This window comes from Talpa occidentalis, unplaced genomic scaffold (genome assembly GCF_014898055.3).
Source record: "Talpa occidentalis isolate TD23 unplaced genomic scaffold, MPIMG_talOcc4v2.1 talOcc4.10, whole genome shotgun sequence".
NCBI lineage: Eukaryota > Metazoa > Chordata > Mammalia > Eulipotyphla > Talpidae > Talpa > Talpa occidentalis.
In genome coordinates, this window is record NW_023600993.1 from 16,123,677 (window position 1) to 16,146,114 (window position 22,438).

The 22,438-nt window shown below is 38.2% G+C and overlaps 1 protein-coding gene across 7 annotated transcripts in view; it reads right to left on the reverse strand.

Annotated features, from left to right (window-relative positions):
- Window positions 1–373: 373 nt before the first annotated feature.
- The window catches only part of ZNF385D (zinc finger protein 385D), an 860,299-nt gene continuing 838,234 nt past the window's right edge, over window positions 374–22,438 (reverse strand). For all 7 annotated transcript variants that reach the window (XM_054691913.1, XM_054691926.1, XM_054691922.1 and 4 more), the window contains 4 exons: window positions 15,352–15,585; window positions 3,651–3,829; window positions 2,457–2,558; window positions 374–649 (listed from right to left, as the gene is read on the reverse strand). In XM_054691913.1, coding sequence (XP_054547888.1) covers window positions 416–649; window positions 2,457–2,558; window positions 3,651–3,829; window positions 15,352–15,585 — 749 coding nt within the window. In that variant the 3' untranslated portion in view covers window positions 374–415. The remainder of the gene's footprint in view (window positions 650–2,456; window positions 2,559–3,650; window positions 3,830–15,351; window positions 15,586–22,438) is intronic.

The following is a 22,438-nucleotide window of genomic DNA, read 5'->3' on the forward strand; positions in this document are numbered from 1 at the left end:
CAGAGTAAATTATTGTATATACATTGGAACCAGTTAATGCCCTTAGACAATGTATAGTTGTTTCATAAAGCAGGAAAGACAATGCAGGGGGAAATCAGGTGCCCAAAAGCACAGTCACAAAGGCTTCAGCAGTTCTAGATACCACTACAAGTCGATGCTGGAGATCACTTCTAAAACAATCAGTGTTCAAGAGGAATGCTTTAATTTGGACAAAATACCACCCCTTTCCCTCCCGCCCCCAAACTTCCCTCCTTTTTTTTTTTTTTTAATATAATCTTTTCAATTCACTATCAAAAGTCCTGGCTCTTCAGATATACTTTAAACTATAAATAAACACTGCATAGTTCTCTTGTGTTGGTTTTGTTTTTTTTTGTTTTTGAAAAATTATTGCAGTACAATGATTCCCATTTGGAATTCAGTAAGGAGCGAACAGCACAGGCGTGTGGGCGGTCCGAATGGGTCCTGGAGCTGGCCTCAGTAGGGCTGGTGGGAGTGCAGAAGTCTGGAACAGCGTCGCTGCAGGAGCTGTTCGAAGACTGAAGGGGGAATTGACTGCCACGGCTGCAGCCGCTGCAGCAGCTGCCAGAGGGTTTGGTAGAATTCGTGGAGCCAATGGCTTTGAAGGTTCTTTTGAAAAGACTAGTTTTACCTGCAAGGGAGAGAAAAAAGAATAGATGAACAAAAGTTGTGGGGTCTCCACTTAGCATTCCAAATGGTGGGTAGCTTTTAAAATATGGCAGCAAACAACAAGGAGTAACTCACACTTGGGAACTCACAATAAAAGTAATGGCACGTGTAGGATATCTTTCCTTTGGAGCCAGTGGAAATCAAACCAAAGGCTGATTTAGAACGTACTCAGGCAACATTGTTTGATTTTCCTTTCTTTTCCTTTTCTTTCTTTCTTATTATTGAGGCAACACTGGTTTATAACACTGTGTTTTAGAGAATTTTTCTTAATAATTATACTTCCTGAGGAAAATAATCCTCTTGAGAAGAAAAAATAGGGAATTTTCGTCCTATCCTTTGTATACACGGTAACCATCTCAGAACAGACATTTTTAAGAGAGATTTATTAATGCTGGATCCAAATGTGTAAACTGAGGAGCACAGTGAGATATGAGGTATTGATCAAGAGGATTAAAAATAACAACATTCGTTTTCAATAAAGAAGGGAAAGTTCTCTCTCCAAAAGTTTGATGTATTCTGCAAAATGTAACAACATTTTCTCAATCTCACTTACAAAACCAATTCATTCTCTCCTTATAGCATCGGTAAGGTGATTTTTATCATAGAATCTTCCCATTGATGGAAACAGGAAGACAGTGGCGTTTCAGAAGGAGGTTTTAGAGTGAGCATTACACAATTTGATTTCCCTCTTTAAGAGTCATTCAGTTGATTGTTAAAGGCTGCATCTATGCTGGTCTGTGACAGCGCTCAAGGTTATGACTAGCCGTGCTGAAATATCAGCTCTGAGCAGAATTCACAACCTCTCAAAGGTAGGGGACATCACTTCTGTGCAGAACAGAGAAGTGACTTCATTTGCATAAACTGGGTGGGTCTACTCACACTGCCCTCCTATCATAGATGATGGTGTTTTCTTCTCACTATGCTTTCATATGTCAGTAGCACATAAGAGTGCCACTATTGATAATAAGCACCCACTTTTTCGAAGAAAACAGATTTCAAAGTGCACAATTCAGCAAATACTGTAGATCAGTTGTTCTTAACTTTTCACTGAGCCATGGGTCTCTGAGATCAACACTACGGTCAAATCAACCAGAAAAAAAAAAATCAAATGTTCTTAAATATTAGTCTGAGATGCTCATAATATTAGCCTAAATTACTAGTCACTGATTTCACCTAAATTCCTATAAAAGTTTCACGTCAGGAAATCAGTGCTGGTACATTTACTAATCTAAAAGGCCCCTTTAGGGTAATGGGAAGAGAAATATCCCAGGAATATTTCCCCAGGCCTTATAATTAAATTAAGTAATCCATGCCTTGAGGACTGTTATTCCAAATTCAAATCATTGAGGACATCAGTTATATGAAAACTTTGTTTCTTAAAGATATTAAAAAAGAGGTGCAAGAACTTGTATTTCACTGTCCTGAATTCCTAAAAGCACCCACTAAAGTCTTCAAGACTGGATTTGAGGTGATTACTTACCTGACTCAAGAGTCTGTGTTTGTCCCCTTCCCTATGCTCTGTCACCACCCCCAGGCCCCACTCAAAGAGATAAGATAATGGGCTGTGGTTAAAGGTGACAAAACACCCAAACAATCCATTAAATCAATGATTCTATTGGTAGAGTAAGGGTTGGATTCTCATATCAGTGGTTTGTCATCACTTTGGTACCTTCCATTTATTTCATTTAGTAACTGACAACAATTTCTAGTTCAGCAGACTATGGGACATTACAGATTACTACCTTTCGGGAAGCAAAAGTGACACTCACCCCCAGAGGATGTGCTGCCTTCTGTAGTTTGTTGTAAGGACTGTATTTAGGTTTCGGGGGCTTCCCAGCAGCTCTGTCTTTGTGCCTTCTACTGCTAATGTGCTAGTAAAAACAATGAAAAATGACAACTTAAAAAAAAATCCAACCCCCCCTCACCCTCACCAATATTGCTTAAACCTGGGGATGGATATTATTTCATGCAAGCTTCAGAAAGACAAAAACAAAGGCCTGTGCACTTTGGTTCTTAGATCCTAAGCCTCCAAGATATATATTCTTATTATCCATTTTAATACGCTTTCATAAATAGAGGATCATCTCTCTTCCAGTCTTTCTTCTTATCACTGCATTGATCTCCTTCTTTAGAAGAAAATTTACAAAGGAAGTGAGTATCTGAAGGAATTTGATGTGCAAATAAACAAAGATGGCCAGGCAGGCATGAATTTATTTCCATACTAATATTTATCCTCACATTTGTACAGTCAAATGTCAACTCCTTACATTCTAAAGATAAATAACTAAGGTGCATAAAATCAGTGCAAGCTCGTACATATGCATATAAAACACAACACAAGGGGAAGGCTGGACCTTCAACTGGAAATGTATAACTGATCTGTTTGCAAGGCTATTCAGAGTAAAAGTGAATGCAACAGGATTAGTCATCTCCATAGCAGGTGGCTGAAGGATTTAGAAATACAGTACAATACCATGTAATAAAGCACATAAAATAAAAGAATAGCACAGCATAAAATTAGACGTGGCACCTAAATATCTAAACACATAAAAATGGAACACTGCAATTTGACCTTTAAAGAAAATCAACACTCTTGAGTGGGAAATCGAGTAGCGAAGAGATCTAATACTCCCTTTCATCCCACTCTTCATATGTAAGAATAGTACAAACTCACGTCAGACACTTTCTGAAAAGTTTAAGAAGGCATTATGTTTTACTATTCCCGCAACAACAAAGTACAAATAAATAAGGATAATGAATGGAAGATAAATGGATGGAGGATAAGAAGATGGAAGGACGTAATTTCAAAAGCGATGGATGGATGGATGGATGGATGGATGGATGGATGGATGGATGGATGGATGGGAAAAACAGGGAAGAAAAAGAGTAAGAACAGCAAGAACATGCATCCTGCACAGAAGGATGTTTCCTCTCTGCTTGCATTTCTAAGATGTGCCGCCTACCTGTTTAAGTTGTGTTTCCGAGTTGACGTGCACATCACAGATTTCACAGTGAAACGTTTTGTTTTGCAGACCCGTATTTCCCTTATTAACAGGTCCCTTGCCTTTCACTCCTGCTCTAGGAAAGGCTTTGATAGTCCCGCTTCCATTCCGGGCTTCGAGCATGGTTTTGTGCTTTGTACCTGCCAGGAATAGTTACAAAAAAAGAAAGGAAAAGAGAGAAAAAAATCTTAGCTGTATGTGTCCCAAGAAATAAGACAAAGACAAAACGCGATGCCTAGTTTGAGCGCAGTTCTTCAGGGATTATGGTTTAAGATGTCTGACACAGAAGCCTGTAATGATGGTAATGATGTGCTCTATCCACCTTAGATAGCATGATTAAATGCCTGTCTTTTATTACAGTATAAAGTGTTATTAAATTGCTTGCATTTATTATAATGCCCCACATTACAAACAGGTACCATGAATAGAGAAACTAAACTCCAGAGTCCTGAGGTGAAATTAAATGGGTGTGACTTTGTTTCATTTTCTCTTGATGCTAATAAGACATAAATGATAGCTGATGAGGAAGAGTGATTTAGTTGCTAAAGGTATAGTTGGAGGTGGTGTGTAACAAATGTAATCAGTTTAAACATGGTGTGTTTACAGCAGTGGCACTAATTAAATACCCACCTTCTAAACAGAATACAAACAAGCTTTCTTGGCTATATATTTTAGGCTCAAAGAGAAAGAGTGATAGTATAAAGATCTTAATCACTGTGAATAAAGTCCTGTTAAGAAACCACGCCCAAGCCGATCATCTATGTAATTTCAAAACCAATAAATGACCATGATGAGTGGTGGACTCACGCTCAGCAGATACACCATAAATAAATGCTCCCTTTTAATAAACCAGTAACAGCTTTGGAGCGTCACACATAATTACTGTAACTCCACTTGTCAGCATTTGTTTTCTTTAAAAAACATTAAGGTTCGTGATGACAGTCTTTTCTTTAAATTTTGCTTACAAATTTCCTCTTTCTTAGAGTTAATAAGGATTCTTTACTTTTCTCACTTGGTCACAGGCTTTTGCTCTGCAATTTTCTCTTGCAATCATGTGTCCTTTCTGCCACTCTGATTTTTAAAAATCCTTTTCTAGTCGTTTCTCTTGTTAATGTTTTTATTAGGTTGTTATCAGTTTTACAAACATAAAAAAGATTAACTTCTGATTCTTGGGTCCAGGACCACTGAATATGGATGAGAAATCACACTGGGAGGGCGTGCTGGGTAAGTGCCAGGCACTGTCTTCTTCAAGGAGACGTAGTACATTCATGAAGCGGGTTTATGGTCCATATTTCCTTCAAAACGGTTATAACTTTACCAGTCCAACATAAAACAAAAAAAAATATTTTGCAACCTTGATCCCCACTGTGCATATCATATTCTTGTGTACAGCTATTAAAATATTCATATCTCAACTTAAGGAAAGAGTAGAAGTCAATGCCTGTGAGCAAATGAAGAGGAAGGAACCATGCAACTGTTCTGTGGGGATGGGGGATTTGGGGGCTTCCCGGTATGTTCCCACCCACCCCACTGGCAATTGTCACATGCATGTTTCTGTTTTATGTTAAGATGACACAAGGGCTGGAGGGCAAAACACCCTCCTGGAAAGCAAGTATTCATACTCAGCAGGCACGTGTGTGTGCGAGTGTGTAGATGTTTGTCCAAACTTCTCTATCCTAATAGATGATTTTTTTTTAAGATTTATTTATACATGCATATGAGAACTGGGGTAAAGGCCAGAGGTGCGGGGGCAAGGGTGAGAGGATTCACCAGAGACAGAGAGGGGAGCAGAACAGGCAGACTGACTGAAATACACTGCTGAGGGGAGCTGCGGGCGAGCCAGGAGAGGTCTGCTGCGCCATGTAGGTTGCTCCCTGGCCGGGGATGGAACTTGTGCTGCAGAGGCTCAGATAGCTTCACAGTGTTGTGCTTAACCCCTTGCACCACCAGGGGGGTCCCCCAGTTGATGATTTTTATCAAAGTATTTCTTTTTCATGTAGCTTCCTCAGTCAGACTGAGAAGCATTTGTGGGAGGATTTTTGTTATGAATGTCTAAGAAGTAGTTAGCAGGAGACTAATTGTCATCCTGACTTTTTTGAGGGATTTTTGATTCACATTTGCTGATAAGCTTTGTGATGGGGGCTTGGTGTTTAGTAGGTGGAACCTAATGGCTCAGAAAGCTGTTTTAATGTGTACAACAATATTGAAGTAAATTATCTTGCCTAGGAGGATAATTTACTAAGCGTAGGTGGTTGGCCTCAGGAATGAGTGTTTGGTGAAGTGGAAAGAGGAGAGAAAACTTAAAGGTTTGCCACTAAGAGTAAAGGCTCAGCAATAGCAGGAAGTGATCCACAAAATAAAATGCTCCCATAATATTCTTGGGTGCCTGAGACCCATCTATGCCATGTCTCCAGAGGCAAAGTAGAAATGGAATATATGTGAACATTTATAAAAAAATACCCATTTTCTTAGAAAATCACTGAGGTGTTAGCACTAATCTTTCAATCCAGGCTTACCACAGCAGCTACAAAATACAGGAAAAGGAAATATACCCACCCATGCATTACTTACACATGTATGGCTAGAACTGTGGCAAGTTTGGTTAAAAAACTTCAAGTAATAACTTTGACATTGGGGGTAATGTTCATCACCAAGTAGAGTGGAACTTTTGTGCAATATAACCTGCTGTATTTAGTAGCAGATTATCAGTCATAATTGGATAGCAATTAGTTTTATATGATCTTAAAGCTTGAATGGGCTGTAAAGGTAGATGCATTTTCTCAAGTATAGCTAAAATTAAGAAAAGATATACTCTTAATTTTAAGGCATTTACATTTTTTGAGGAATAAAATGTGCAATAACAATGTAAAAATCGTAATTATTATTAAAATGGGTAATTATTACTCATTTTAGCTATAAACCATTAGGCATGTGTGCTAAAGTACCTATGCATTAGATACTATTATTATGCCCTTTTGACAGATAACAGTTAGGGCTCAGATTAAGGTACTTGGTCCATGTACAAAGCACGGCTGTAACTTCCTGGCAGGTGAAGAGTGCATTTCTAACTAGCTTCTTAGAGTTCTGGAGACTTCGTTAGAAATCCACTGGGATTTTGGCATCAGCTGAATTCCAGTTACGTACGAGCTCCTCACAGTGCCTTTCATTTTCTGTTCTGTTAAAGTAGTCTTTTCTAAGCTCCAATTTTAATTTGCGTTATTCACATTCTTTTTTCCCCTTCTGGAAATGCTCCTTTCTGCTCAGCAGTGCCTGGGAAAGAGGATGCTAATAGATGCTGTGAGTCTGTGAAGGCTGGTGAGATCCCCTTTCAACACCATGTAAACCTCTCCCAAGGCCCGTGCCTTCCTCTGTGACGGCACAGCAGGGCAGTCTCAAGTTTGCTTCCGTCCTTTCTTGCTTCCTCCTCTGTGGAGAGAATCCACAGACGCTAAATGGACTTTTTCCTCCTGTCACTTTGAAAAGGCTGACCCTGACACTGACCTTCATTTGAAGCTTCAGGATTCCTGAAATGTGAGGCCAGACAGCAACCGCTGTCTAAATGCAGCAAGTCATAATGTTCCAAGAAATACTGTGGTTTTTTTTGCTCTTGTTTGTTTTTTATTATCTTGGGTCCAGATATTTATTGATCTCATATCTGCAAACATCAAAGTAATCTGTGGGAGAGATCGGCCTTCCCTGCTCATCCCTGTCATCGTTACAACTTTCAGAGATGACTCTCAATGTAGGTACTGGTGTGAAAGAAAGACAGGTGAGCCAGAAAACTGGCGAATCCTTCTTAAAATTATATAAGCCATTCATTAGATCATTTGGAAAATTTAAAAAATGAAAAAAAAGATGTAATTCATCAAAGAGGTTTATCAAAATAGTGATAGAGGGTATCATGTACCAACCATTTATATCCTACTTGTTATAGGCATTTTAAAAATTTTCGATGACAAAAGTGACTTTACATAGAAATTTCCAAGGAATTATATGTATTTTTAGAAATGCGTGTGATTTTTAAAGACACCAAGGCTTATAATATACGGATGTGATATAATCACTTAGCTAATATTAGAGACTTGTATTATTTCCTTTCCCCTCTATATAATGAGGTTGTAATGAATAGCCTACTCAAATCTCATATTTGGTTGTTTCCTTAGGATAGATTTTCATAAGTGGTATGATAAAGACAAAGAATATGGCTATTTTTAAGTCTCTTATTCAACTGCCAAATTACTTTCTACATATTACAAAGGAAGATTCATTTTATAGAGCACTGCATCCTGGTATAGTCTGCAAAATTTGCTCCTCTATAAAATAAATTTCAATAACCTAAATTTCAATTTTCCAGAATGTCCAATAAATTATATTTAATGGTGTTAGACTAATCCTTAATGAACCTATGCAACTGCCAGTGAAAATTTAGTTACCTTCTCATTTGACAAGTTCAGATGGTTCAGATTTTAGATAAATGGCAGGAAAGTGGTCAGTCCCCATACAAACAGCAAAGTGAAAAGATTTTTTTTGATGTGTTTATTAATGACAATCAGCTTAACAGCATTATATTCCAACTTGTGTGTCCTGAGGAAGAAAAATTCTCTTCAGTCTATATATCTGAACCGTATAATTGGCATCAAAAGTCTCCATATTTTCTGAATTATCCTGCAGTGTCACAGGAACCTTTTATTATGCGCAGCTCCTATATAATATGTATTTTCCATGTCAGCCATATCTGTATTTTGTCTTACAGATGAAAACTTTGGTTGGCTTTGTCCAACATATATGAAACACCCACAATGGCACCCATGATATCAGGAGACCCAATGAGCAAATACCGTGTTATTTCCCTGAGCTGCCTTGCTGATGATAATATGCTGATTGACTAATAATGCCTCTAAAGTCTAATTTGCACAGGTGAAAGTAGAGATAAGGAAAACAAAACATCTACAAAAGGAAAGGAGAATTCTGCTTTTAGCACCAGAAAGGGTCTAAGAGAAAGAAAGAAGCAAGAGGTCAGGACGGGATGGGTGACAAGCCACATACAGAGCTAGGGGGATGGATGTGGGGATACCCACGGGAGTGCCCTGCAGGCTCAGGGGCCAGGCAGCAGAGCATTTGGCTGGATTTTATGGGGAGATAGACACATTGATTCAATAAACTAGTACGCCTGGGGGTCCCAGCCTATGGAAAGAAAGAAATAGCAACTTTGAAAACTCCTCTTTTATCCATGATGAGTTACTACAGGGAACGGAATCTTTCTAGTGCTGCTTTAGACATGTATTTAACAATCTTTATGTGCACCCTTCTCATCTTAAAAACAAGTCCCTTAAATGCATGGGAAAGCACAATCTTGCATTAATATCCAGGACTCGAGAACCTAGCAAAAAAACCTTCATACAATAAACACTCAACAATGAAAAAGTGGGCACATTTGTCACTGTTTCATCACATGACAGAGATGATGCTGTCTTATTTAGAAAAGCAGGAATTTTTTTGACTTTTTGTGTAAACTTGTTTTATTTTTTAATAAAAACAACACAAGTTCTTGATAGAAAATTCAGAGCACAGAGGTTATAAAGCAAAACATAAAAGCCTGCCTACTTCTCAGATTCGAGCTGCATGCTCTCAGTAGTGACACATTTTCATGTGTAAACTTCTGGAAATGTTCTAAACATCACTATCTTTCTGCAAAGCTTGAATAGGAAAAATACTATGGATTGAACATTTCACTTGGGGTGCACATGAAGCCACTTTTAAGAAACAGTGACATAAAAATACACACATAGAAAAAGCATTTGACACAGCTCTGAAGTCACTCATGCTGGGGGTTAATCAGTGAGATGTCACCAAAGGAGTAGCTGCTAAACTCTAAATGCTCACAGGTAGGTCAGCTAATTGTCATCAGGTAATCTACCCAAAATCACATAGATCACAATCCTCCAAACACATGACTTATGAATTATCGCTCTACATCTTGACTCAAAACCTCTGTGGCGATGGAATTCTATATCTGCATGGTGAAGATGGTAGCTATTAGTCACCTGGGCTCTCCAGTTCTTGAAACAAGGTCACTGCAACTGAGAAACTGAATTTGTAATTAAATTTAATTAGCCGTCTGAGGTGAGTGGAGACTCTATTAGGTAGTGCCCTGCATGGGCATGGGGAACATGGAGTGGGGTATAATGCTGGATTTTCTTTTTAATTTTTAATTTTCTCACATCATTGTTCATTTTTGTACAATATTTGATTTCTTCCCTCAAGTTTAATCCTCATAAATCTCCCATCACCACTTCACCCTTGGACGGTCACCACAGTCCCTTGTGCTCTTCCCTCACCTATTTTGACCCCTCCCCTCCCCTGCTGTTTGCCTCAGATCTATAATTTGCCTGCTAATTTTGTCTTATTATTTCCTCTGACCCTTTGTTTAGTTTCCCTACATTCTTCCTATAAGTGAAAGCATCCAATATTTTTTCCTTTTGACGTATTTCACCGAGCATAATCTCTTCTGAAGCTGAATTGATTTTTATCGTTTGTAGAAAATTTAAAGATGGCGTGATCATGAATTACGAAAAAAGCATTTCTATCTTTACTCTCCATCAAATTGAAGCCTTACTATTACCTGAGACACTACTGAATAGGAATGGTAAATGTCTTTGGGCCATGATAATAAGAAGGTCAGGATCACTGCCCCCAGTTGATGGCTTAAATGAGTTTTTTTGTATGAAACATGAAATGAGAGCTCTCCGTGCAAAGTCAGTCTTGACTTACTCTAAAAACAGAGGCACAGACCAGACTTGGGTCTCCTGAAGGATTGGCAGGATCTTGCTCTTGGTTGTATTCTCAGAGTAGGTGAACAAAAAAGTAGGTGATCCATGGGGATTGGGTGAAGTATTAGATATTAATAAAGATCAGTGAACAAATATTCATAAAGAGACTTGTGAGCTGAGGCTCTGGAAGGGATAGATTAGAATTTGCCTCCAACAGCTATGCAGTTTAGAAATCTTTGTGTCTCAATATCCTTGACTGCGAAAGAGGAAATTATCTGTTTTAGTTAAGTGTTATATTCAGTGCATTCACTCTTTCAAGGGTTATTTTTCTACTCCCATGGGCTCAGTAAGTTCTAATTCCTCTTTGTCAGGTTGTTGTTTTTGTTTCGGGAAAAATTTAGAATTCTCCAAACATTTCAAAACAGTGAAGTTCACCTTTGCTATTTCTTCTGTCCATTAAAAAGGTTAGTGATGGCTATAATAATCTCTGTGAAGAGATAGGAAATCTGGAATAAACTTAGTGAAAATGATCAAATATTACTTCAAATCACTACCAGAAAAATCTGCTTAAATCAGAATGAGTGTTTCCCTATAAAACATTTCAAAATTCTTTTCCAAATATATAAAGAAAACCATCAAAATTATCTAGGCAAGCATTACCTAGTAAGATATTTTGGGGGGATTTCTTTCTTTGAATAAAAAAACCAAAACATCTTTCATAAAATTTGTATCTGTAACATAAAAGGGGACCTCCTGATAATTTGAAAGCACTGTGTCTTCTTAAGCTATTTTGAACATTCTTAGATTGTTTCATGAATCCTGCTGGTGAGCTCAGGAGAGCTATTCCCCACCCCCAAATTCTAACAAAAATCAAAGCAGGAATACTTCTATTCCAGTCCTGTACTCCAGTGTTATGGAATATAAATCAATTAACTGCAACTTTGAATGGTTACACATTAGTGAAAACTGGAAGAGAAAGCAAGTGAAATATCCTAAATGATGCCTTAAATAATGCTAGCATCTGTGGCTACACAAATAACCATGCCATAATAATTGATTATTAAAGGGTGCCAGATGGCCTCTAAACTTCATTAAAGAGACACACACACACACAAACACACACACACAGAGAGAGAGAGAGAGAGACAGAGAGAGAGAGAGAGAGAGAGAGAGAGAGAGAGAGAGAGAAATGCAAAGAAGACAACTGACTTGGCATGGTTCAATTAGAACATTTACCTATAGACCTGAGGTAAAAATGAACTCTGATCACTTCTAGTCCATTTCAATGACCCATACCATAGGTCGTGTTGATGAGTTATATTCCCCAAATTAGTTTCTAATTGAAAATATATAGAACCAAGGCATGCAGAAAAGGGGGAGAGGAATCAAAACAGGGCAGGGAAAACACAAGGGACCATGGTGATGGTTCATGGGTGATCGGTGGCAGGAGAACTATGGGGGACTACAATGACGTAAGCAAAATTCAATTAATAAAAAATACATATTTTCTAAGATTAAAACTGTGTTTGAAATGTCATTGGTTTCCCATGAGCAGATCATAAATACATAATCCTCCACTCAGTTCCACAGGTCTTATTTTATGTATATAATATGTTTCTGGCAGGAATGAAGCACTTAGAATCACCATTTTGATGCAGGGACACATCTCCCCACCTTGCAAACTGCTTGCTTTTGATCTAAATTGGTGTTCAAACCTGGGTCTTTGAAAACCATAGTTCAATTTTCAACAGTAGTTTCCTAAAAGCTGGCTCTAGAACAAGGAGAGGGTACTTAAAGGAAAAGCTGAGGGTTGGGAATGAGTGTAGGGGACAGTGGAGAATTTTGGGTGGAGTGGTGGGTGTGGTCTGCTCTGGGTGCAGGTGATAGGAGTACTTTAAAAAGAATGAGACACAATAATTAAAGGCACTAAAAAGAGTCTGCTTTTCACTAGCCTCATGAACTGGCAATATTCAGTTGAGTTATATTCCCCAAATTAGTTGTGATAAAGGATGATAAAGGATAAAGGATGACTTTATCCTTTGTGATAAAGTGATAAAGGATGACTCAGTGATCCTTTGATAAAGGATGATAAAGGATGACTCCCTAAAAAACATTCTGTTGGTCTGTATTCCAAACAATTGACGTGGTGACGATTATTGAGAGTTAGAACATATTAAATTAGAATATCTGATGACTTATCCTATAATAAACATCATAGGCCACATGGGACTTGATTTGTGGAACCCTCCCACATAAAGACAGTCCTGCTCCCCCAATTCAGCCACCAATCTTTGTTTTGTTAAAAGGTTTATAACAGTTCAAAATCCTTTGAGCTCACAGAGGCTGCCATTCATGCTTATTCCCTGTAATCCTCCATAATTATTAATGTAAACAGTATGTCATAAATAAATAATGATGGCACAGTGATTGCATAGATGAAGAAAGTGAATGTGAGTTAATTCAAGCCTGTCATTGTATGTGGCCGCTTGTAGTTTTCATGTTGAAGCAATGAAAGAGAATGCACCGAACCCAAAGAATGCTGTAGGCTTGGCGAACTCCTGTAACCACACAGATCAAGGGCCAAGGCAGGTGCCCTGCACTGTTGCCCCCACATCCCAGTTCCCTTCTCCCGCCCCACTAACCACTTTCCTTCACCTGCCTGAAAAACTATTTGCCCTCAGACCCTTGTCTCAGAATCTGCTTCTGATGGGACTGAAACTAAAACAAGCACCATCACCCCACGATGAATCTAACCCCCTTCCGGTTCCTGAGAGGAAAGTGAGCAAGTCTGGAGTTTCTCTCCTTCATGCTTACCCCTTGGGCTTCCCTATGCCAGCCTCTAAGGGAGCAGGCAGAGGGAGCTGCTGTGCAAGTGGCAGCTGTTGGCCTTCTTGGTAGTGCAAATCCAGGGCGAGGCCCAAAAGGAGCTTTAGATCCCACCCCTGGAAAAGGCTCTGATGGAGCAATGGAAACGCAGGGGTAAGGAAGCCTAGGCAGCAGCTCAAAAGGAAGGGCAGTGGCTGCAGTCCTTGAAGAGGCTGAAGGTTCAGTGGGGACCCCGCCCCCAAAAGAATTCAGGTAAGCAAGACACCTGCCTTCACTACCTTGAACTCTCAGAGAAGGGATGATGGGCTTCTCAGTTCTATCTGTCCAATATTTGTGAGTTTTTTGTTCCTTTTCCAAATACTATAGCTTCCCAGGCTCTGGATCAAGAAGAAATCCAAATCTCTAGATATAGACAATATATTTATATAGAGAGAATATATATATTAATGTTGTAAAATATAATCAAATAATGTTTGTATATAGAGTATCTTGTAGCCATATAAGCGTATGCGCACATAAATGTTTAAAGCTTCCTGGGTAATTGTGAGACACAAACCAGAGATCAGGACCACAGAGTTGGAATATAAAAGATGTGACCCTGTGTGATATAATCAAATGGCCAATTCCTCTTTCATCATATGTTTCTGATAAAAATTCAGGGAGGACATCCAAAATCTTGATAAATTAACTGCAGGCTCAAATGATATAGTTTGTTTATCTGTTAAAATTGATCGCCCTTTAAATGAAGGTGTTTCTCTTTCACTGTGTGGAGTGATTAGGAATTCTTGAGGAATAAATGGGCTTCCAATGAAGTTGATGTATTCCCAATTATCTTGCATGCAGGAAGAATGTATGTGCATGAGCAAACACAAGTTCAAGGTATGGGTTCTGACTTGGGGATCAATGCTTTTCTGTGCCCTTCGTCCCTGAACTCATAAACTCTCTCCAACTACTACTAATGTTGGATGCAGGAGGGAGGTAAGTGTGAAGGAATTATTCTCCATCTGTAATTTTCCTCTTAGAATGTTGAAGTCAATACCTGAATATTACTAGTGCAGCCCAATAATTGGTCAATAACACAGTGAACTTACAGCTGCAGTATTAACTCAGGGTATGATTCAAAAATCATTCTTTTACTATTATAATTGCCGAGAGAGTCCTGGCAGTGAACACAGTCTTATAGAGAAAGGCTGATTTGGGGCCAAAGAACTGGCTAAAATCTCAGAGAGGACACATGTTCATACACATGCGTGTGTGTTTTATTATCTATATCTAATCTATATAAGAGATACATAGATCTAAACAGATATCTAGATAGATACGTAGGTAGGTAGATAGGTAGAGAGATAGATAATTAGATGGAATTAAAATATATAGGGAAAGCATTTCATCCTGACTCAAGCATTTTCTGTTATTCTACAGTAAAGAGTAAAGTTTAGTCTTGAAGTTAGAGACCCAGGTTTGAATTATGCCTCTGTCACTGAACTGGTCTGTATCTTCTCAAGCACGTAAGAGTAGCATCTTTCTGTTGCCAGAAAAAAATAAACAAAATATTACATGTAGAGATTCGATTTCAGTGACTGCACAGACAAAAGCTTTAAAGTCACTTGTCTAGTCGTCTCGATATTGAGCCCAGTTTGCCATAAACCCCATAATAGGGAGGTTTTACCTCGTAGTACCTGGTGTTATACAACCAAATTTTGCAATATTATTGGTACGACTTTAGAAAACTTCATTTAGAAGCATATGGGTGGAAGTGCACAGCAACATAAAAATCGTGTAAATGCAAAGCTTCCACTTTCGAGTTACATTTTATTTTATCTCCTAATATTTACTACAACACACACACACACACAAAGCATGTCATGGGGACCCTGGAAACCCTTCCTTGTCCCCGTGTCCAGGACACTTTGCTTGTCAATTTTATTTTTTAATGGTTAGTGAATTCCATGTAATAATTGCCAGTTTTCTGCCACCCTTTTGTCCCCTGCTGCAAAAGAGCTAATCTATTCAGAGGAAGATAATTGCAGAGCTGTTGAGACAGAAAAGAAATGGCTGCCTCTCACCACTGTTGTGCGCCTCCAGCTGCGAGGCAGAGTTGACAGCAACCTTGCAGAGGGAACAGTAAAGAAGCCGTTTTGCCTTTTCTTCCTCAGTCTCTGTGGAAGGACATGAGCTATTGCCAGTGGCTGTCGTGGGGCTTTTTTCCACTTTAGAGGTGATCTCAGTTGTCATAACACTGCTTTTGCGAATTTCCACAGTTGTCGTCGTTGATATTGCTGGTGTCCCTGCGGCACTGTCTGCATTCAAAATAGCCAGAAAGAAAAAAGAGGGGAAAACAGTGGTATTATCGTTCCCTTTTTGGAAATGTAGCAGTAATATTACATTCTCCTAATAAAGGTAAGAGCAGTTAGTAATTGCTGCTTGTCAGCTATGCTTCAATCATCTCAGGAAGAAAATGTACATAGATGACCCTGTAGAGTTTTGCATATTGCATATTTACCTAACATTCAGACAAGTCTCAAAGACATACACAAGTACGCTTTACATTTTTTCTGTGGGAGTCAGTAAGCACATCCACAAATTTGTCTTGCTAACATATGACTTTAGAAAAATAATCTTTACGATGTCTTGTCCTTTGCATACATATATACTTACACTAACGACTTTTGAAAGAGAAAATAGAAGATGAATGCCTTTAAGACATTTTAATTTAAAATTGGTCCTTATTTTCCCTGTATATATTTTTAATTTAAAAAAAGGTTGCTAGTCATTTTGCATATGCTGAGAGAGAGAGAGAGAGAGAGAGAGAGAGAGAGAGCAAGGTAGAGAAGAAAAAGATAAAGATAAAAAAGGATCTGATAACAGAGCTTTATCGAGACTAACAGGTTAGAAATTGCCCCATTCACAGAGTTGTATATCCAATACCAGGAACAAAATAATCAACACAAGAGACACTGCAGTCTGGCCTATTTAGTAAATGCTCACTCTACACCAGACTGTGTTCAGGGAGTTTGTCACATTGTATTTACACACCAATGGCCACTCTCCACAAGGAAGTCACAGATAGGTCACAACCCATTAATGTTATAACATTTTAAGAATTTAATGGCAGTTTAAATTGAACTGTTCCCTTACAACTCTTTGGGTTCTGAAGTGTGATTCTAAATCTGAAGAGAAGCACCTCCAATGTGAAACAACCTGTCTGAACTTCCCTTGGGCGTAATAGCTCTCATCCCAAATATGTCCACCAGCATGAAGATAACAGTGTTTGCATGCCTAGTAACAAACTGTAAGCCCAATTCTCCCATCCTTCCTATTCTTATATTACGCTTTCCTATCTCCCAGCTGGCGGGTTCTTAACCTCCTATTGAAAGGACTTCCACGCTCTCTCCAGCAATAGCTGCCTGGGATTGCTTCCCACCCTGTATGCTGTTGTGGTCACTATCAGAACACAGAGAAATCCATGATAAATGGATTGGCCAGTGGTCAGAGGGGATTGGCTCTGCCTGCAATAAGGTATTATCATCATAAATGGTTACTATTTTTTTCTTGCTTATGCTATCAAGAGCTAATCAGCAGTTCAGGATGCCTTTTCACTTAGATATCTCCTTCGACCCAGACATAGTGATGGAATATGGACCAGGTGGTTATGGCTTCTTTCCCAAGTATGCCCTCAGAAACATTAGTCACTAAGTAGAGAAAAGGACTCTTGCTGAGGGCTGTTGTGTAAAATAATTCATCAGACTCCTACTTCCTTTGCCTGACACTTCACATGCTTTTAATTAGTTAGTGAGCTGCTAAGATCAGCAAGTAAGTCTCCTTCAGTGTCATAAGATCATCCACCTACTATGTTTAAAAAAAGCGTACTGCTAATCAGTCTCCCATGGTTAGGGAAAAATAAATAAAATGCTGCTAATACTGAGTTTTACCCCATTAAAATTTATTCCCATGAACACTGAAAGGTCCATTTACTGATTAGTTTTTAGTTGCTACTAAGCACCAACATTAAAATGTCAAGCAATAGCCAAAACATACTTCTGAGAACATAGACACAGAATAAAACATAAAATACGACCACTTTAAGATAGTCCAGTAGCTGTTCCTTGTTTCCAACAAGCCAGAAATAACTAAAAGTGTGTAGGTATGTTTGTGAATAAACAACAAATGTCCAGCATTTTATATAATTTTATATATGTAGTTGCATTTAACCGCCATACAAACTTGTACAGATTAGGAAACTATAGGAGTGAAGGAAATTTCCCAAGTTCATGTAAATAGTAAATAGTGAGCTAAGGGGAAATATTTCATGGAACAAGGGAATCTTTTCCACAAGATTCTGGAAGAGAAATGCTGTGAATGACACTCTGGGTCACAGTGATTTTCCACAGTAAGGTCACAAGTAGCAGTGGGCTAAAACCACTACCTTGCTCTTAGGATCAGCTGCATGGGGAGTGACAACCATAAACACAAAAATATTTAAACACAGTGTGGCCACATGCTGGAATGTTGGGGGTACTTACTTCATTTAAGTCTAGGTAAGGCTATCCTAGTTAATACTTCCTTTCTAACATTTCCCTAGATTCACAATATTTATTTTATGTCTTAATTTGAAAATTGTACATAGCATCACATATAGTGATCCTAAACCAACTTCCCTATTTACAGTGAAATTCATAACAAAAGTATAAACAAAACCATGGATCTTCCAATTTCTGTGACAGTTACATTAATGTCTTTCCTAACCTAAGACAATAATGTACATTTATACCAAAGAGGCCACATGATTAGATGCCAGATTCTCTATGCCAAGGGCTTAGTGAAGTATTAACATTTTTTAAGGCATGTTCCTAGCACGACACAGGTTTAGGGGAATTACTATCCAGACACTTACAATTTCTGGTGCTACCCTGAGCACAGAACTGTGATTTTTTTTTGTAGTTAACTTGAAAGAAATAAAAACAACTATATTTTTAATTTTTTTTTAAGATTTATTTATTTATTTATACAAGCACTGGGTACAGTCAGAAGCGTAGGAGGGTGAGAGAATTCACCAGAGCCAGAGCGGGGAGCAGAACAGGCAGAAGGACTGAAGTACACTGCTCAGGGGAGCAGCAGGTGTGGCAGGAGAGGTCTGTCGCACCATTGGGACCCTCACCAGTGGCCAGGGATTGAACCATTGCTGCAGAGGCTCCAGGCAGCTTTGCATCCCAGCACTCAACTGCTGCACCACCAGGGGAGGCCCTATATTTTTAATTTTCAATTTATAAACAGATCTTGAGTCTGCAAATGCAGGATTACTACTAATTTATAACAAGACAGATTTTTCACTTTTCATTTGTCAGTGGTGAAAAGGAATTTTTTTTAAATGAAAAAATAAGGTAAACGTATATTACAATTATGCCTTATTCACAAGAGAATTAAGTGTTTTATACACTGCATAGAAAATTACATATGGCAAAGAGATTTTACTTAATGCAGTACTTTAAATTACCACTTATACGTAACTCTTATCCATGTATTAAAATAGAATCTTAAATTGACGATCATGTTAATAGCAAATATTCTAGATATGACATGAGAATTTCCTCTGTTATCTTCCTTCTCAAAACTAATAAATCTCTGTTTAGCTATGAGAAACGCATAAAACAAACCTAAATTTAAATGCATTTTATGAAATTCCTGATCGACAGTCTTCAAAACTACTAAGGTTATCTAAACAAGGGCAGTCTGAGAAACTGTCACAGTCCAGAAAAATCTAAGAAGAAATGGTGACTATAATATATTCTGGCTGGGGAGCTGGAACAAAAGCAAAAAGACATTTGGTAAAAACTTAGGAAATCTGAATAAAGCCTGTACTTCAATTAATAATAAAGTATCAATTTTGGTTTATTAGTTATGATACATGCACGTCAGTAATGTGAGATATTTTAAGGGTTATATGGAACCCCTCTTACTACTCTTGCACCTTTTCTGTAAATCTAAAACCATTCTAAAATTTAAAGTCTATTAAATGTAAGAAAAAATAGAATTATAACCAGCTAACAAATAGTGCATCTCTTCAGCTACTTTGCAGAGTCAGAAGGGATTACGGTATAGCTTTCTTAGTCTGCATATCAGTAAATTTCTCAAGATCATATAGTGGTCTTGGATAGAAACTGAAGAATGATATTGCATCTCTCAATTCCAAATCCAGTGTTTGTCATCCTACATTGTAATGATTATGTATTCAAACTCTATTCCATCAACATTTATCAAACAGCAATTCTCTTCTAGGTTCTATATTAAACTACTGGGAATGAGAAAACCAATAAATATCCATCATGCACTAAGTGGCAAAATAGTTTATGAGACATCCTCTAATGACTTGAAAGAATAACAATAAACTTAACAATCCTTAATCTGTTTTGCCTATTGCTGTATCGTTGCACTTATACTTGGCACGAAAGGGGCACTCAATTGTTACTGAAAGAAAATAATGAATGAATGAATGAACAACATTATAGCTAATGATTGTGGAAGTATTTTTAAAGCATCCACAGGTGTTAACTCATTTAATCTTCATAAAAACCTTAGAGGGGCATATCATTTTTATCCCCATTTAGAAGAAGAAATTGAGATATAAGGGGATTTGGAATTTGCCCAGTGCAAGAGCTGCCAGCTATAGCTCAATGATTTAAACTCAGTCTGACTCAAAAACACATGCTCTTCATTTATTTCTGATTGCTAAAATTTTTATTTTTGATCACAAAAGAATTGATGACTTCTCCTTCACTTAATTCAATTGGTCTTGATTTATTATGCATGTTTGAAAATAGCATCTTAAAAAATCTCACTTGAAAAGGAACTAAACATGGTCCTCACTGGACAATCATGTATGTCAGTCATCCATTCATGCTAGAGTGTTGTGCTGGAGTTCACTGAGGAGGAGGGGAGAGAAGAAAACCTTAAGTCTCGCCTGTTTTAGGGCAAAGTGGTAAGAGTAAAAAAAGCTTTCGAAATGCACCTTTTTCTGTTATTTTTCCAAAAGATGAGAAACTCAGAAAGTGATTTACTTTTCTTACTTTCCCAAGGGTGGATTCAGATCAACCAGTGGCCCTCCAGGAACAATACATGTGACAGGGATTCAAAAGTAATGGGTGCATTTCCACAGCAAGGGAATGGTTTGGGGTGGTTTGGGTGTGCGATTCAGTGCCTTTTTCCTGCCAGTGCCCTGTAGCAAATATTCATTATTGTAACTGCCAGTATTTAGCGTTGGCATCAAAACAAACTGCTAATACTTTGTGGAATGGGACTTTAGTCGAGAATTAAAGGAAACACATTAGTATTGAGAATGGCCCCTTTGTGGTCCTCAGTTTTATATAAAAACACTTCAAAAAATTCAGCTAGCGGAAGTAAAGGATTCTAGAAAATATCAACAACTTGAATTCTGGATAATAGCAAAGAGCAGTCAAGTTACATCTTCCGGGTAAGAAATTTATTTTCCTAGTTACAGACCTCATGATTCAACTGGCGGAACCACAGGTGAGTCATTTAAGTTCCCTTGCAGGTAACAGGGATTAATATTACGACCCACAGATGCTCATCATGTTTTCCTATGGAATGAAGACTCAGAAATACATATAATTTATTTTCTTCTTCCCCGTGTGAATTTAAAGTCTTTAGTCTGGCATGTGAACAGAACAGCTGTTTCTTATTAAATATGCTGACATTCTGAAGTACAAAAAGGTGCTTCATGACAAAAGAAATCACAAGACTTTAGAAATTATCACTAGTGGTTTCTTTGCTATGGATTTAATCTAATTTAACCATCATTTATTGAACATAGTACCATGTTCTCAGACCCAGGCAGAGGTGGCCCCTATACAAGGCTCTGGGCATTCGGGACTCCATATTATCACAAGCCACTGAAACAAAAGTCCCTTTATCTTTTGTAGTCTTTTTATCCTGTAAAAAGTTTTCAGAGAGTTCAATAACCATCTGGGCAAATGGAAATTATGAGAGAGGAAAGAGAAAGCTGAACTGGGTGCAGCCAAGGCCAGATTATAGATGCTTCTTTAAAGTTTACTTCTTTGACACTTGAAATGGACCTATGTAGAGTCTGACTGGGATTACACCAAGTAATCTCTGTAGGTGACAGCACACACATTACCACACACACCACACCACACCCCACACACACCATACATCACACACACACATACACATACACACAGCAACAGGCAGATGTTGTAAACGTGTGACATTGCAACTGACAATGATAGTATCACAGACTGTGCTGATGAGTTCAAGTAAAATGGATAGTGCATTCTATCACTCTAGTCGGTTCCTGCCATTTTAGTAAACTTGCCCAGCTTTATAGTTGCTTTGTTATTTTGATAAAATCCAAATGGCTGTAAAATTATCAAATTTTAAATGTTATTTGACTGTGTCTGTGTGTGTGTGTATGTGTGTGTGTCCTGTCCCTGTAGAGCCCTAAGATGAAGCCTGGCATAGGATATAAGTGTGTCATTGACTTGCTGAACTCAGGTTTCATCAGCAATCATTTTACCTTACATATTTTTTTTCTTTTTTATGAATTGTATCTTTTTTTAAGATTTATTTATTTATTTATACAAGCACTGGGTACAGTCAGAAGTGCAGGAGGGTGAGAGAATTTGCTGTACCTCCCCCTGCAGTGACCTTTAGGGCTAACCGTCCCTAGGTCCGGCTGGGCAACCAGCGCGCAGGGGGGGAATAGCAAAACCCCCTGAAGACATACCTGCTGCACCTCCCCCTGCAGTGACCTTTAGGAATGGCTTTCGCCATGGTCCCTAGGTCTGGCTGGGCAACCAGCGAGCAGGGGGAGAACAGCAAAACACCCTGAAGCAGGGGAAGTACAGCAAAGTTCCCTGAAAAGACAGAAGCTTATCAAAAGATAACGACCACCAGGAACCACTACAAGAATGCTAAAAAACCTTATCCCGTCCTTTCTAGAACTACAAACTTTAATCCCTTATTGTCTTTCTAAACTTCCTTCTTTCTTCTATAAAGGTCATTGCTTGTTAATTAAAAAATCATATGAAATCCTTAAAACAAGGCTGACTCAAATGAAACATTACTAAACCCTGTAATAATTAAAATATAGTAGTTAATAAAAAATGCGATTATATA